The 18590-nt window shown below is 39.4% G+C and overlaps 1 protein-coding gene across 1 annotated transcript; it reads right to left on the bottom strand.

The window, feature by feature from the left end:
• Window positions 1–1643: 1643 nt before the first annotated feature.
• LOC139946725 (chloride intracellular channel protein 4-like) lies at window positions 1644–17195 on the bottom strand. The gene is made up of 5 exons (XM_071944381.1): window positions 16796–17195; window positions 15640–15790; window positions 13052–13214; window positions 11568–11757; window positions 1644–7246 (listed from the first exon to the last, which is right to left on the bottom strand). Exons 1-5 carry the CDS (start codon window positions 17033–17035, stop codon window positions 7061–7063), a joined length of 930 nt encoding a protein of 309 aa, XP_071800482.1. The 5' UTR covers window positions 17036–17195; the 3' UTR covers window positions 1644–7060.
• Between the last annotated feature and the right edge of the window lie 1395 nt (window positions 17196–18590).

The following is an 18590-nucleotide window of genomic DNA, read 5'->3' as shown; positions in this document are numbered from 1 at the left end:
CAGGCATTACCTTGTGCCCTGATTTGGTAAAATGGTGCATCTCAAAAAAAAATATTTCAAGAAAAATAGAACTGCCTTTTAATTCTTGAATATGGGATGGTGAATTGTTTTTGTTCACTCATCCAATAAATGACAAAAGTGAAAACCCATAAATATTATTAGGTTTCCACTTTAAAAAAAAAGACTTTTTGATATCATTGAAGAAACTTTTATTAGTTTATTTGAGATTTTCAAGTCAGAATCATGGAAAGATTGGTTAATTTTCAGGGGACTTTGTATGTAAGCAGGCATGGCAGGGAGAGTAACTGCTCTGGGAATCGAGGGCACTCACACATTACAAACACATTAACAATTGTTTTGACATTTCAAATATAATATGAATAACTCCAGATTTATTTGTCCTTCCTTAATTTCACTGTTGGTTATTTCATTTGACAGTCCAGTCTGCTGAAATACAGTACCAGTGCAAACATGTTGTATACTCTTTGAGAATAAAATGGAAAAACAAAAAGCTAAACAAAAAGTGTTCGTGTAAACAAAACAATACAAAAATGGTTTGGAGACGGCAAACTTATTTGAAAAAAAAATACAACAAAATAAAAATAACATCTTGGAGCCAAATGATGCACCCCCAACCCAAAGTTAAGACCTCCAAATAATGCCCTTTGTGTATGTTTTCACAACATGAAGCTAAAATTTGAGCTAGGATTCGATTACAAAAATGCTTAAAAAATTAACCATACAGATAATCAAATTTAATTGCTTAGCAAGTGTGATGTCACAATGTAAATAATTATGGTGAAAAATACTTCTTGAACTTTACAGCAGGGCACAATTTCAATGCTCTGCTTACCGCCAAATTCTGTGCTTATGATCTCAATTCTCCGCTTACGTGCAAGTGCCAAATTTCTGCGCTAGTAACGCAGAATGCCTAGTAACGTTGAGTACACACATGCACAAGCCAAAATTACCTGCTAACCCATGAAATACGCTTGATGTACATTGTAAGCACAGAGTTCCCTGCTTTCACAAACGCCGATTCTTTGCTAATGTTAGGCAGAGCCAAGCAAATGAACTCTGGATACGTTAAAGGAACACATTGCCTTGGATCGGACGAGTTGGTCTATAAAAAGTGCTTGGAACCGTTTTTTATGAAATACATATGGTTGGAAAGATGTTTAAGAGGTAGAATACAATGATCCACACAAGTTTGCTTCAAAATTGCGTGGTTTTCCTTTTACTGTGCGAACTAACACGGTCCGCCATTTATGGGAGTCAAAAAATTGACTCCCATAAATGGTCGACCGTGTTAGTCGACGAGGTAAAAGGAAAACCGTGCAATTTCGAGGCATGTTTGTGTGGATCATTGTATTCTACTTTTAGAACATCTTTCCAACCATATGCATTTTGTAAAAAACGTTTTCAAACGCTTTTCAAAGACCAACTCGACCGATCCAAGGCAACGTGTTCCTTTAATGTATTAGTTTATGCATTTCTTGTTAAAAAAACTACTGCGTGAAATAAAGAACATTATTTTGGTTTCCGTGTAATTATTTGAAGTAACAAATTGTCTTCCAACTTGTCAGTTGCCAAAACGGAGATACGAACATCAATAATATAAATTTCAAAGCAAACATACGATGTACATGTTTATATTTTTCTTTTAATTTTTCATAATTTTAAACATTACACATGGAATACATAAAAGCACAGTTGGATGTTCAAAGCAATAAGGTGTTTTGGGCTAATTTAAGAAATGATATCTAGTGAATACTAATTGTTATTCTTAATTAGTTAATTTACATATAATATAAAGAAGAAAACAAAGACAGATACCTAAATGTAAGAAAATGAGGCAAATTAAACTAAAAATCACAAGCTTTTAGCTATTTCTGTCATACTTTTAAAAGAAAACGGCGTCTTAACAAATAAGTCTAAATAATGCCAATAAACAGAAGGTAAACTAAACAACAGCAAATAGAATAGTACAACTACATAGACACCATTTCAAAAACTGTGTCCCTCAATTCCAAATAATATACGCAAAGAACATGACGAAGGGAAGAGTAACTGGCAACCAAGCACCGCGTCAAACTAAATCTCAAAACAAATGGCGTGCCATGGCCGAGTGGATAAGAGCACATGACTCTGGTGTTTTTGATTGGCCGAGTGTGGGTTCGAGTCCAGGTGTGACACAGGTTTATAGTGCAGTGAAATATGAATAGTGCTAAACTTTTAAAATCGCAACATTATTGTTTAATGCCCCCAGCAGGTGGTCATGGTGTATAAATGCTCCCAGGTCCACCTATCTAAAAAATATATTACATTAAAGGCAGTGGACACTATTGGTAATTGTCAAAGACTAGCCTTCACAGTTGGTGTATCTCAACAATATGCATAAAATAACAAACCTGTGAAAACTTGAGCTCATCAATCGGTCGTCGAACTTGCGAGATAATAATGAAAGAAAAAAACACCCTTGTCACACAAAGTTGTGTGCGATTATGGTTGATTTTGAGACCTCAAGTTCTAAATCTGAGGTCTCGAAATCAAATTCGTGGAAAATTACTTCTTTCTCAAAATCTATGGCACTTCAAAGGGAGCTGTTTCTCACAATGTTTTATACTACCAACCTCTCCCCATTACTCGTTACCAAGTAATGTTTTATGCTAATAATTATTTTGAGTAATTACCAATAGTGTCCACTGCCTTTAAATGACGAAAATAAGCTCTATATAAAGCACAATGGTGACTGAGTGCAAATGTTGTACAGCGATTGTCACAAACACAACTGTGACTACTAATTTTCTAGGCTACAAGAGATTCTTTGTCCACTGTGTTAACCTGCCTGGCCCTCCGACTTTCAGCGCCTGTCCTAGAAATACTGAGAACAGGTGAATGCTGGCCTTGTCGTACGTATCATTTTTAACACCTACATAGTACGTGCATTAGATGTGCATTTGCTCTATTTTTTTATAGTGTTGGATGTTTTCACATAATCAGGGGATAGTACACATACTTCCAATTTTTTAACAAACAAAAGAAATAAAATACATCCATGTCAAAGGTTAGCAAAGGTTGCAGGAAGTACCTGCAGTTTAAGCTTGGGCGATATCGATTTATTTTATTCACGATATATCACCGACAATATATCACGATATTCGCGATTAATTAAATTCGACATCATCAGTCTTCAAACTCCCAAGGAAAGTTGTAGAAGAGCTGTCATCGCATAAGAGAGGTGTTCTAATGACCTATTCTTCTGGTTTTACTCCAAACCTATGGGGTGCAAGATGTCTCAGCTAGGAAATACATCGCGATATTGCAATACTTAATCGATATTGCGATATATCGCGATAATTTTGATATCGGATCGATTTGGTTTTAATACATGTGTTTCGATTAAAACCAAATCGATCAAATACCAAAATCGTTTCCAAATAAGTATCGCGATAATCGATAATAACGTGGTATCGCCCAAGCTTACTGCAGTTACAATCCCAGAAAAAGTTAGTGGACCCAGTCGTTTAAATAAATATGTAGCGCCTGAAGTATCAAAGGAAGCAATTTACTAATCCATGCACATGTTTAGTCTAAATAAAACTGACATTCTTCTATAAAGAGAGCTCATGAACCAAGAAAGCCATGAAAAAGCTGACTGGATACACTTCAAAAGGTCAAAGCACTTTGTTTTTGTTTCTGTGAGAGTCCAGTGCTGCGAGCAATTGTGCAGATTTGAGCACAAAGCCGCTAATTATTATTATTTATATGATATTAAATGAATCTGTTTGTACATGTATGAGGAAAGGTGTTTTAGGGCAATCCGGGCCAAGGGGCAACAACGCATGAACAGAGACATGCTGTACAAATGCAATGCCAGAGGCATCCAGGCTAAGACTACATGTAGGTACACATTTACACCAGGGCAAATTGCCCAAGAACACCCAGACATTGACTAGGGAGGGCAGGGCACCAAGGTATGACCAGTGGTGCAAAGGCAACTCCAGTAATAATTATAATTTGGGGGGGCTAATCGTCCTTACTCGCAGCTAAGAGCTGAATTGCGAAGGACGCGGCTACAACGTGTTCGAGAAGCAGGCATGCAAGGGCGCATTCAGCTGCCAGCCACATCAACCCATTATGACCACGGAGCACAGCCAAGATCGAAAGTGTTTGATTTTTTCCTGAGGGAGGAAAACCGGTTAGTCTGGAAAACCCTTGTGGCACAGCAGAGAACCAACGCACAACTCAACTCACATATGGCCCCGACCGGGAATCGAACCGGGGTCACCTTGGTGAGAGGCGAGCGCTTTACGCACAAGCCAACCGTGCCACCCAAGTAAATAGCGACTCGGGACACAAAGGGAAATTGGCCAAGAGCACCCCGGCATTGACCAGGGGTAACAAAGGCAATGGTCACGGGAAATTAAGACAATGACATTTAAGGCATTTGGGCATTTGAGAAATACCCTAGATGCATTTTCATGATGCCTACATAATACATTATCTGTCAGACCCCAAAAGTAAAACAAGATTTGTATTCATCATGTTCATAGGGACAACAAGTCGAAAACAAATCGACCTCAACCAAAAATTTGAATATAAAGAAACTGATACTGTACATGTATACAATGAGCAGGATACATTGTAAGGCAGCATTTCATGCCATTCAATTGACAAAGCAAGCCACTGCTTGTGAAAAGACTACCTTTTTCCAGCAGTGCATGCATTTCAGTGACTGCAGTAGACATGATAGTCTCTCTCTAAAGCAGCTAAAGGTTCTCTTCCAGACAATTTCTTAATCTTTGACAAAGCCTAAAACCAACTGAATAATGACAGCCTCAGCTATAAATTGCATGTACACGTACACGTACCAAAGAGGTGTGATTATTTCCATTTCAGATTAAATGATTTGCCCAACAAATAAAGCCATTTAAGATCTCATTCCAAACTAAATATTATATCATTCACAAATAGTGATTCAGAGAGCTTCTTCAACTCCAAGTACAGTTGACATCACATAAATATAAAGGGTGCAAAGTTGAATATCCAACCAGGAGCTTGTGGTTAAAAACATGCCCTTGGTTATTCTTTCTAGTCATACAGTTCATTGTTACCATAGTGCAGTTTCCTCTTTCAATATTTACATAGCTTACTGACAGGCTCGACAGTCACTGTCGACGCCCTACGTTTGTGAAATATTGGTTGGTGTTTTGCCACTAGACAAAAAAAACACCCCTTAGATTACTATAAAACCAATCAGGGGTGGATTTCACAAAGAGTTAAGACTAGTCTTATCTCGAGTTAGGAAGAGTTTATCGTCCTAACTTATACATTTATTACGTATATCTCCTAGGACTAGTCCTAAGTTAGGACTAGTCCTAACTAGGACTAGTCCTAGTTAGGACTAGTCCTAACTAGGACTAGTCCTAGTTAGGACTAGTCCTAACTAGGACTAGTCCTAACTCTTTGTGAAATCGACCCCGGGACCTAATTTCTTAGAGCTGCTTAAGCACAAAAAGTAGCTAAGCACAACAAAATTATGCTTACCAGAACAGGGTTTCCAACCAAAACACCATGTCACATGCATAATTTGTGACTGGTATCCTGCTCATTTCTGCTGAGCAGAAGATGTAAAAAGTGGGACAGTTCTTTTCAGAACTGAGAAGTCTCTCAAGTTTCGAAAATCTACTTTGTGGTAGAACAAAACATAGTAGAATGAAAAGCAAGACAAATTCTCAAAAGAACAAACATGTATGTACATGTACATGTACTACATGTGTTACCGCAAACCAAATTGATACCTCAAATCCCACATAGCAGAAAGTTGTTCAGCAATATTTTCTGCTTAAAGCAGCTCCATGAAATTGGGCCCAGATCTAACCACTAAATGGAAGTTCAACGAACCACTAGTCTGGTTCCTGATAACTAGTTCCTATGGAAAGCATAAAATGAAGGTGGGAGTCCGTGCATTTCAGGAAGATAATATTGAGGAAAAAAAACCTTAGTTTCCTACTTGTTTTAAAATCACATTCAAATGGGGATCCTCAACTCTGCTTTTGGGGGAAGTTAATTTTATCGAAATCTAAACAAGGGTAGGGTAGGGGGCGGGGGAAAGATTGGGTTCGCAAATTCTTTTAGGTATAATGTAAATCATTCTTTAACTTTTGAAGGCTGGTCAAAAAAGTGCTTAAAAAAGTACTGCGGCTTCACAATCAGATACTTAAATACAAACAGGGCAGTCAGTTGCTCAAACGGTAGTTCTAAGAGTTTCCAGAAAGTTTTGAACCTTAATACTTTTTTGTCTCAGCAATTGGTACAAATCTGTGTAACTACAAAATTCTAAATAATTTTGCAAAAAGCACATAATTCGCTGAGACAGCCCAAAACCCAATCCAGAGGTTGATTCAAACCAAGTTAAGTTTCCTCAAGAAACTAAAACAATTCAACACTTGTCCCTTATAATATTGTTGATTGTCAATTTCAACTCAATAGCGATTATAATTTGTTGAAGTTGTAGGAATTACGTTAGTCTGTTATTTCAAATTCTTTAAGGAGTACAGGGGATAAAACTGGACAAAGTTTCAGAGTTTATCAAAAAACTGTGAAGTTGATTTTAAAGTCATTTACAATGTACAAGAATAATCCGTTGGAAAAAAAAGTACAGGCCTGGAATTTCTCAAAGGCCACGGCTTCCTTTGCCCTGGTCTTGCCTTGGTGCCCTTCAAAAGATTACATAGACACCTTAAATGCATGACATCATTCAAGTAGGGCGCCCTCATCTAGAGGTCAAAAGGAAGATGTTCATTTGCCAATCTTGTGCGCAGCGCATACAAATCAGCGCGTTTCCATTGTTTCATCGTTTACCTCTAAGCATTGCCTCTACGAGTGCAGCTTGGTGACGTCAAGGCACAAGGTTTATGGATGTGATGTGCCCCTTCCAACATTTTGTCCAAAGTGAAAGGCCATGCCTTTTAAAAAACTATGAAATTCCAGGCCTTAAAACAAAAACAAAACAAAAAAACAACATCCGAAACATGATCTAGAGGAATAGCTTGCCTTATTTGAGTCTGTAACCTGTTTTTGTCTTGATGTACAATCGGTCGAGTCCTCTTGTCTTGAACCAGCCGAATTCGATGTCTCGGTCCGAATACTTTGTCTCCTGGTACACCTCCTCTTGCTTCCAGTCCTCAAGATAGCGCTTCAAGCGCCCGTACTTGTTCTCCTCGTCTGGGATTTCGTAGCCCTGTTGGAGAAAAAGGACAACTTATTTAATTCTTGCGTTGGGGATAAAAATATATATGCTACAATATATCTTTAGTAGCACAGGCCTAACACTTCCTGAAAGCAACAAGGGGGTTTGCCCCATGGCCATTGCCTATGCCCTTGAAATGCTCCAATAGAAATTTACAGTTTCCATACTCCAGGGCCCAATTTCATAGAGCTGCTTAAGCAAAAAATTTGGTTAAGCACGAAAATAGCTTGCTTATTTTACACATGTTACTGGCAAAAATTTCATGCCATATACATGTACATTGCTTGTGACTGGTATTTAGCTGTTGTTTACTTAGCACAACATTTGAGTGGAGTCTTGGCCAGTATTCTGATTTTACTAAGCATGGATTATTTTGCTTAAGCAGAATTTTTTGCTTAAGCAGCTCTATGAAATTGGGCCCAGGAGGCAACGGGGGCGATTGCCCACATGCCCCCTGGCCATTGCCTTGGTGCCCTTGAAATGCTCCAGTAGAAGTTTACAATTTCCTCATAGGACAAAATGTCTTGGTCATGTTGGTGCGTTTGCCCTTTCAAAAAAGGAAAGCATTAGGCCTGCTACATGTACTTGTAGCAGTTGAGATAGAAGAGTGAATCCAGAGGGTGGTGGGTTTTAGTTAACTTTAGAACTTAACTGCATTATAAAACTCTGGGGAGGAAAGCTCATTGGTTAAAAAACCACAAGTTCAAAAAAGAAGTAAATGTGCTTACAGGCTTTAATGAAATTGGGCCATGGTCTTAAAGTATTCAGTACTTGAATGATCTGATAAACTACATTCATTATAACCTCAGACAGTTCCGCTATTCCTATTGGTGGAGAGCGCGTCACGTGGGTGTGTATAAACCTTTGTTTATGACCGGTAAAAAGTGTTAATTCATGGGCGTGACACGCGACCTTGCACCTGTTTTTATAAGACAGTTTCTTTATTCCTATTGTTCCCTATTGGTCGAGAGCAACGGCTGAAACAGTTGTGCCACATCGCGCCACACGCGCAACGCGCACAGCATTCCCTTATAAGGAGTTGTTTACCCGAGGGCGGCGGAGGGCTTTACCATTTCATAGCTGGAGGGGTGTTGTGTTGAAAGAAATCATTTAACAATATCATTTTTGCATTTATTTAACTTTTTGACCCCAAAAAATGTATGATGTTTTTGACGGAAAAGGTATTTATAAATGAGAATCAAAGTGTGTTGAATCGGTTTTCAACTAGTGGTTTAAACCTGCTGAGGCCTGGTTCTTTATAATTTACCTCAATTTCGTCTCGGTAAAATTATCAAGAACCAGGCCTCGTTGGGATTAAACCACTAGTTGAAAGTCTCTTTACCACACATTGATTCCCTTGATAAAACATTGGGGAGGAAAGCTCATGGTTTAAAAACAACAAGTTTAAGAGAGAAGTAAATGTGCTTACAGGCTTTAATGAAATTGAGCCATGGTCTTAAAGCATTCAGTACTTGAATGATCTGATAAACTATAGATGCCAGCCTGAAATACACACTGTGTACTGTGTGGCGAATGCATCTTCAAGGTACACAGTTAACCCTCCTACTGTCTGACCATTCAATGGTAAACAAACTACCTGGGCCCAATTTCATGGCTCTGCTTACCGAAAGCACAGAATCGGCGCTTACGGAAGCGGGGAATTTCACGAGGTAGTATCGATTTTTGACTTCTGCACGTGCATACTCAGAGTCACAAGGCATTCTACGCTTACAAGGCTAGTGCAAAAATTCGGCGCTTGCACCTAAGCGGGGAATCGTGATCGTAAGCGCAGAATTAAGCAGTAAGCAGAGCCATGAAGTAGACCCTTCCCATGAATGTAAATTGCACATAGCGCGTGCGCATTAACATTTTGGTTGGCAAAACTGAGGGAATATCGCGCTGTTTTGTACACGGCTAATGGCTGCGTGACGCAGACGCGATTGCGCATCTGCTTAGTGCACAACTCTATGGCGTTTGCCAACCAACAGGATCTGTACGCATGCGTGAAGGTAATTAGCATATTTCATGGGAAGGGTCCATTGGGCCCTGTATGCCAGCCCACAATCATGTGGTTAATGCGGATGTAGTACACAGTCATGACAGTCATGACAGTACACCATCCTACTGTCAGATCATTCAACAGTGTTCAACTGTTCAATGTCATCCACTGTGGTTTTCAATGGTAATGTAGTCATCTTTAATAAACTATGCCAGCCTGCATGCAATACAGTTTAATACATGTGGTGAATTCATCAACACAGTACACAAACAACTTTAAAGACAGTGGACACTATTGGTAATTGTCAAAGACCAGTCTTCTCACTTGGTGTATCTAAACATTATGCATAAAATAACAAACCTGTGAAAATTTTAGCTCATGTGGTCGTCGAAGTTGCGAGATACGAATGAAATAAAAAACACCCTTGTCACACGAAGTTGTGTGCTTTCAGATGCTTGATTTCGAGACCTCAAATTCTAAACTTGAGGTCTCGAAATCAAATTTGCAGAAAATTACTTCTTTCTTGAAAACTACGTCACTTCAGAGGGAGCCGTTTCTCACAATGTTTTATACTATCAACCTCTCCCAATTACTCGACACCAAGTAAGGTTTTATGCTAATAATTATTTTGAGTAATTACCAATAGTGTCCACTGCCTTTAACACTCCTGTGTAGACATTGTACGTGTGACACTTCATTATATCAATCATTCACTGTGGTTTTGAATGTATACAACAATGTATGTGAACTAGTGAACCCAATGTATGCCAGCCTGCAGTTTAATGTTTCAAATAAGTTAGCTGGTAAACTCATCGGAGTTTTTACTAAGTGTACATTAGTAGGTACATGTACATATCTAGGTCAAATAGTAGGCCTGGATATGGATTGCATTTGGACTGAAGTCTATGTAACTATTTACATACAGAAAGGCATTGCAGTACTTGAGATAGTAAACAAACTGTTGTAGCTATCTTATTGTTTGACTATCAGTGAACATGTCCCAGACTATGACCCTGGCAGCCCTGCCTAGGTTCTGCTTGGCAACTACCTCCTTATCAAGATTGACACCTCCGCTCATTAAAATCCTCAGACATGATACTTCACAGAGGCAACGAAGGCGATTGCTTCCGTGCCCCCTTTTCATTGCCTTGGTGCCCATGCTCTGCAGTTGAAACTTACAATTTTCTTATATGGTGCCCTTTGCCAAGGAGAAAATGCCTTGGTGTCCTTGCCCTTTCAAAAACCAAAGCATACATGCCTGAATTGTGTTCCTCCTTTTCCTGGATTCAATAGGGCCTAACTACAGAAATCTACAAATCTGACAACATTTCACCAGGTATTTGTAGAATATTATTGTGGTTTCTGGGTCACCGATCAGCAAGACTAGAGCCTAATTTCATGGCTCTGGTGACAGTGATCAAAGAATCTGCAGGGACTTACGCACTTACTTCAAATGTATTACACTACAGGTTAGCAGGGAGTTCTGCCTGTGTGGTTAAGTGAGTCCACTCACTACATACACCATGTACACAGCAAGCGCAGAAATTTGGCGCTTACCCTGTACATCATGTACATGTAAGCAAAGAATGGTGATCGCAAGCCTAGAAATTTTTGGTAGGCAGAGCAACGATTCATGGCTCAAGTAAGCACACCATTTATCTTGTCTGACATACTTAAATTCGTTCTTGCATTGTGATGTACTTTTTTAATTGCAAATATGGGAATTCACCCTCGGAAATGTTCTATAACCAGAAAACCCTGGCCACACTCCTTCAGAGAAGAAAAGGTGAATAAAGTCAAATGGGATCACGGCTTTGGTCTATAGGATCTTTTGACAGACCACCAAGGCAAAGATCAGGAGCAACAGAGGCCACCATGGCCCCAACAGCCCCATTGACAATCCTGGCCTACCATCCAATCTCACCCTCCCCAGGCATGGAACGTCATCTCTAAAAGGGCAAGGCCATTTTTATTTTGCAAAGGGCATTTCCATAAGAAAAACTTAAAGTCAGTGGGAAATCTTTTGAAGGGGCACCAAGGCCAAGACCAGAATGAATTTCCCATCATGGATTATAAAGTGATTCGAATTGAAAAGTAAAAGAGGCCCCAGCCTCCATATGCCGCAATGCATCTGGGGACTAAAAAAATTAGTCACGCCTAGTGTCGAAGTCACAAAATTTTGAGGCGCCACTAGTCGAGTAGTAAATTTCACTAGTCGCCCAGGCCTACTTTTAAAGAAGCACCAAGGCCAAGAGCAGGGGCACCGAAGGCCATGGCCAGACATGCCTCCCTTGCAAAATAACCAAAACTCACCTTGAAGATCTTGCCAGCGACTACGACATGATGAAGCCTTGGGAGTAGTCGGAGGTCTGGCTGTGTCAAGTGGTCTCCATCCAGGTATTTCTTCCCGCTTTCTTCCAGCTTGAGATTTAACTTCTCTAGTTCTCGGTTGAGGGCAGTCTTCATCTCTTCTTCCTTGTTGGGATTTGTGTTCTTTAAGTACCTGTTACAAAGAGAGGAACAAAAATAAATAATGATGACGTTTTCTAAAGCGTCGGTATCCACAAAACTGCCCAAGGTGCTTGCTCCAATTAAGGGTAGCATGGTTGGCTTGTGCGTAAAGCGCTTGCCTCTCACTAAGGTGACCCCGGTTCGATTCCCGGTCAGGGCCATATGTGAGTTGAGTTGTGCGTTGGTTCTCTGCTGTGCCACAAGGGTTTTCCTGACTATCCAGTTTTCCTCTCTCAGGAAAAAATCAAACACTTTCGATCTTGGCTGTCCTCCGTGGTCATAATGGGTTGATGTGGCTGGCAGCTGAATATGCCCTTGCATACCTGCTTCTCGAACACGTTGTATAGCCGCGTCCTTCGCAATTCAGCTCTAGCTGCGAGTAAGGACGATTAGCCCCCCAAATTATTATTATTTCAAATTTACTATTAAAATAAAGTTCATGTTTCAGTGGTGCACAGGAAAGACTGAAAAAGGGAGCTGCATAAAATAAAAAATGTTGGCAACAAGGCTGTGTGAAAGCACTAAACAAAACAGCAGTGAGAAGCTGCTCCCTCTGAAGTAACAGAGTTTTTGAGAAGGAGGTAATTTCACACGCAAATACTATTAGACATCTAAAAGCACACAAACTTTGGCAAGGGTGATTTTTTGATTATTCTCTTGCAACTTTGATGACCAATTGAGTATAGATTTCTTATTTTTATGCAGGTAGGGATACACCAAGTGAGAATACTGGTCTTTGACAATTACCTAAGGTGTCAGGGGGTGGTTTTCACATAGAGTTAAGACTAGTCTTATCTCAAGTTACTTGCCTAACGTGTAGTAGTAGGACCAGCCTTAAAGGAACACGCTGCCTTAGATCGGTCAGTTGGTCTTTAAAAAGCATTTGTTACTGTTTGTTGTAAAATGCATGGCTAGAAAGATATTTTAAAAGTAGAGTACAATGATTCACACAAATTTTCCCCGAAAATGTGCGGTTTTACTTTTACTTTGCGAACTAACACGGTCGGCCTTTTATGGGAGTAAAAAATTTGACTTCCATAAATGGCCGATCGTGGTAAAAGTAAAACCTCCCAATTTCGAGTGATACTTGTTTGGGTCATGGTACTCTACTTTTAAAATATCATTTTAATCATGCATTTTACAAACGGTTACAAATGCTTTCCAAAGACCAACTCAGCCAAACCAAGGCAATGTGTTCCTTTAAATTTTTAATATCTCCAACAAGTCGGACTAGTCCTAACTCTTTGAAAAGTCTACCCCTGTGCCTTTAAGGATTCTTGACTTACCCTGTGAATTTTCTGTACAAATCGATCCCAACCTGCTGCAAGGCTTTCTTCTTTGGGATGAGACAGGGTTCCCTGAAGACTTGCTCTAGGTAATCTACAATGGTCTGGACGTCTGATATGACACGATCGCTAACTGGGTCGACGAGACATGGCAGTTTGCCCACTGTGAAAAAAGAAGAAAAAAAATATCTATCATTTAAAATAATGCATCCATTGTTGTTTTCATCGTCTGAACTTTTGACACTTTGTGATATTGTCCAGCGCTAGCCAAGACCAAGGACAACAGAGGCCATGCATGGCCTCCATGAAATACCAGTCTGACTAAAATCGGTGCTTTCAGCCGGCCGAAGGATATGCAGGAGCTACTAGGAACAAGTTCGGGTGGTGACCATTTGTCAACCGCTGGTCAATGTTCCATGGTTACCTATGCATTGAATACATCCTGGGTACCAGGCAAAATCAACCAATGGTCGACTATAGTCGACTAAAGTACAGTCGCTTCTGCTGTGATAAAACTTCAATGAACCCATGGTTCATCCATGATTTTTGGATGAATCGAGGGGTTACTATTATCGCCAACCAGGACTTCCATGCTTGATTGACTGCCAACAGTTGGCATGTTCCAACCCTAACCATTCTAAATGCAACAATATGCACCAAATGGAAATAATTGTATCTTTTGTATTTGGCTGTCAACTCGGATGTCATTCTTTGACTGAATTTGTTGCATTCACCAGTCAAGTGACTTCATATTGGTGTTGCATTCAATTTTCCTAGTGATTACGACACACACCTAGGCCCAATTTCATAGACCTGCTAAGCACAAAAATTTGCTTAGCATGAAATTTCTTCCTTGATAAAAACAGGTTTACCAACCAAATTCCCATGTGATTTTCAGGATAGGCAAACAAAAGCTGAATACCAGTAACAAGCACTATGCAACAAACGGAAATTTGGCTAGTAATCCTGTTTTTATTGAGGAAGAAATTTCATGCTTAGCAAATTTTTGTGCTTAGCAGCTCTATGAAATTGGGCCCAGATCAACTTAAAGGATAACGTTGCATTGGATCGGTCGAGTTGGTCTTTGAAAAGCGGTCTGTAACCATTTGTTATAAAATGCATTATGGTTAGAAAGATGTTTTAAAAATAGAATACAAAGATCCACACACATTTGCCTCAAAATTTTGTGTTTTTCCTTTTACTTTGCAAACTAACACGTTCGGCCATTTATAGGAGTCAAACATTTGACTCCCATAAATGGCCGACCGTGTTTGTCGAAAAGGTAAAAGGAAAACCACGCAATTTTGAGTGATACTTGTGTGGATCATTATATTCCACTTTTTAAAATATCTTTCTAACCAATGTATTTTATAATAAACGGTTACAAACGCTTTTCAAAGACCAACTCGACTGATCCAAGGCAACGTGTTCCTTTAATGCGCATACATTAGCAGGGCAAACACCCTTGATCAGTCCTAACACAAGCAACATGCCTGCACAATGAAACAAATTCCCTTGTTGCGTTTTGTTGCATTTGGTATGGTTCTCATTTCAACTATTTTCTGTTGTATTTGACAGGGTCCAACATGTAGAGGGACCCTAATGGGGGTTATGATCTCAATGCATTATTTGAGTTGAATTGTTTTATTTTTAAGAAAATAGAATTACGTGTCGCTTTTGCAAACAACTTATCAACCAAATGGACCGAGGGTATAAATGCAAAAAATAGTTAAAATGTTAAAAAATAGTTAATGGCCTGACGTTTTGACCCTAGCAGAGTCTTTCTCAAAGGAACATTTCAGTTGACTCAAATTACAGTCTACCCTGACTTAAACTACAGTCAAGGTAACCGTATGTATAACAAACAACACACATCCTGAAGATGATCAGAACATAAGTCTGATCAAAACATTCGAGTTGTTAACCAACGTTTTCAGAACCAATACTACGACTCAAAAGAGATGTTCACACGGTGTTACCGCAAACATCTCTAATAATTACACTTCCAAATTGTAAAGTTTCAAATCCTATTACTATACCTCATACATATTCATGACAGAGAGTCGAGTTCTCATTGGTCCATTCATCATCACGTGCCAGGTGTTAATTTTGCTAACTACCAAGCGCGCACGTGAGGTGAGTATTCATGCAAGTGGTAAATGCGCATGACAAGTAATAGTTCCCCGGGAGCTATTCTACTTGTCATGCGCACTACCATTGCGCGACGTCATCCCCGGGCGCTATTGATTGAGGCACCGTTTTGTATACACGCACGAACAGCGCTCTCTTAGCGACATCCAACACATGAACAAACTTATCATGTGCATTTGTTTCACAGTAATCATTTTCTCTTGCTCAAAACTCATGTTCCGGTAACTGAATATGTATGAAGTACATAATGTATAGTAAAACAATAACATGGCTTATTTCGGGTGACTAGTCGATGAGCTCCCCTCTGTATTGGAAGTTGACAAACTAGTTGCTTCGCCTCGGGAACTAGTTTGTCAACTTCCAATACCTCGGGGAGCTAATATCGACTAGTCACCCTCAAACCATGTTATATTTGTTTAATAACACACATCCTTTACCTGATAATTTGTCGAACTCTGGTGATTTCTTAATTGTCTCTGTGATAACCTGGAACTTTGCCATTTCATTGACTTCACTCTTAATGGTGAGAATCATATAGATTTGCTGGCAGTGGACGTCGTCTCCTAAGCCTTTAAGATCATCCCCGGCCTGTGGAGAAAAAAGCAGCGAAGTGAAAAAATTTAATACTTGATGGTTTACCCAATTTACATAATGTAGGTCATCAGTGGTCAGTGCTGTTTTTGGTCATTTTAATTGATGGCAAACAAATTAATCGTTTTATCATCAGTCATGGTGACTTGAGCTGCCTGTTCAGAATTTAAATGAAATTCAATACGTAAGACATGCTCTAAAATGATATCTTCAATTCAATAGATCTGGTAAGATACTGAACACCAGCTTTTTCTGTAGTGTAAAAATGTACATTTCTGACTTGAGTGGTCAAATAACATGGGCAATACAAAAGGTTATAATAACAATTTGGGAGGCTAATCATCCTTACTCCATGAACTCGCAGCTAAGAGCTGATTTGCAAAGGACGCAGCTACACAACGTGTTCGAGGTACACATGCAAGGAAGGGTGCCTTTAGCAGCCAGCCAATACAATATATAAATACAGAAAAGTAGTTCTTTTAAAATAAAACTCCATCAGAATCAGATAAACTCATAAATACAAATAATTTTGATATTCTAATTCTAATCTTTTTTAATTGTAAAAGTTCATTGAACCTGCTTGCAATTACCAGACATGTTCAGAGACGACATTCCATTGACAATCACATGTTGGAACACTTCAATTCAAGAAAGTGGATCCCCTTTTTTAACCAAAATTAAAGCAGGCCCCCCTCACCACCACATAGTTTTCATCTAAACTAAGCCACTAGATAATAGATTTCTCCATTTTCAACTTCTGCAAATATCAGTAAACAAGTGAAAGGAAGGCCCCCCTAAATCACCTTCATTTTTCCCCAACTTAGCTCTAAAAGTAAAAAAGTCTGAAACCAGTGCGGTGTCCGGAAAATGGGCAATCATGTTGACAACTTCAATTTCTTGTTTGCCTTCATTATTTTTGGCAAGCTTTCTCACCCAACAAAAAACTGCAAACTATTGAGCTAAGATTTATATTCTCCATCACGGGAAATTTCTGACACCTACCCAGACGTATAACCTCATTTGATCCTCAGGCCGTAAGACCTTCTGGACGGCGGGAGGGGCTTCTTCAACGGGAGGCGGTGGCGGCGGTGCATCTGCCTCGGTCACTGCATTCTCGGACTCGGGTTCATGATTTTCATCTCCATTTTCTTCAGGGTTCATATCTGGCGAATAAGGTTCCGGCAAGTCCTCTTCTGCGACGTCATTTATCTCCTCATTCTCGTAATTACTGTTGTCTGCCATTTTGGCCTGTTTATTATGGAGAACAGCGTGTAAAATGCGACTTTTCAGTCGATTGTCTTCGTTGTGATAATTTAATATTCCACACAGAAGTTTCGGTTATGGCGGCTCAATACCAATGCGTAGGCACTGCGCACAATTGATGCATAATAATGACACACGTAGAAAACATGCAGTTTAGAATGTGTGGACCTCGCCCAGGCCAAAAAGAGCAAGATTTGGACACGTCTACTTTAAAAAAGGGGGAAACAAAATATAATTACGCTTTGGCATAGCTTTAGTAAATAGATTTATGCATTTGAATCTGACACTTTACTTCACAAAAGTACATAATCAATCTAATTTGATAAACAAATTTAATAATCAAAGTATTTTATAAACCAATTTTTATATTTTTAATGGTACACTCGTACCATTGTTTACCTTTGCTGTAAATGGTTTGGCCTCGTATCAAGTGTAGCTCCAACGGCGCTGCTGCTGCTCTGCAATAACTTGCTAGTCTCTTTTTCAGCCGTTTTTCTACACTAGGCAAGGGTAGCCTGGAAGAACATTTACTTTCTTGGATGCCTGTTTGCTTGCTTTTTGGTTTTCTTTGTTGACAAAAAATAAAACCATGTAATAACATTAAAATATAACAATATCTGAAATAAGATCACAAATTGAAAGAGAGAGGGCTCTAAAATGTTGGAGTATGTTTTCTTTTAGAGGCAAAGTTTTGGTTCAAACTGTGCAAACACAAACTATTTTGTTTTTTTGATGATATGACTGCTGCGATTACAGGAAGTAATCCAAACCCATATTGGGATTCAGTGACATCAAAAACATTTTATCGTCCTTCCTTGTATGCTCTCGATGATAACCAAACATCCTTGAATTGTTAAAGGGCCACTATCAATATACACCACAGGGGGAACTGACTGATGGCTTAATTTATAAATGATTTTTGGGGTTGAACAAATAATTGACTAGAGTGGGATTCGAACCAACAACAATCATAATACTAATTTACCCAGTCAGTTTCCCTCATGGTTTATATTGATATCTGAAACAAAAAGTCGCATCCCTTTAAGGTGATCCCCTGGCTGCCGCTTTCCAGATAAGTAATTGTATCCGTTGGGCGTGATCCCAGGCTACACGGCAGTTAACAGTTACAGCTTCTGACTGGCACCCTGAAAAAAGGGACACCACCAACATAAGGCTAGATAGCTCAGTTGGTAGAGCGCTGGCATGTTATTTCCAAAGAAGATAATACTATGATTCTCTTCATCCCCTCTCGATGTTTTTCCCAAGAAACATTATCTTAAAGGCACTGAACACGCTTTGTACATGTCAAAGACAGACGTGTCCAATGCCTTTAAGAACCTTGGGTGTCATACTTTCACCTTCTTATTGGACTTGATGTCTCCACTTGATGGAGAGGTCTCAGACATTGCAAAGAGTGCTTCAATGCGAGTTGGTTTTCTTTATCAAGCTTGGAAGTTCTTAGCCGCAGGGCTCAATTTCATAAAGCCTAAAAGCACAAAAACTTACTAAGCAGAGAAAAGTACAATGTATTGCT

This window comes from Asterias amurensis, chromosome 14, assembly GCF_032118995.1.
Source record: "Asterias amurensis chromosome 14, ASM3211899v1".
NCBI lineage: Eukaryota > Metazoa > Echinodermata > Asteroidea > Forcipulatida > Asteriidae > Asterias > Asterias amurensis.
This window is presented reverse-complemented; position numbering and strand designations above follow the sequence as displayed.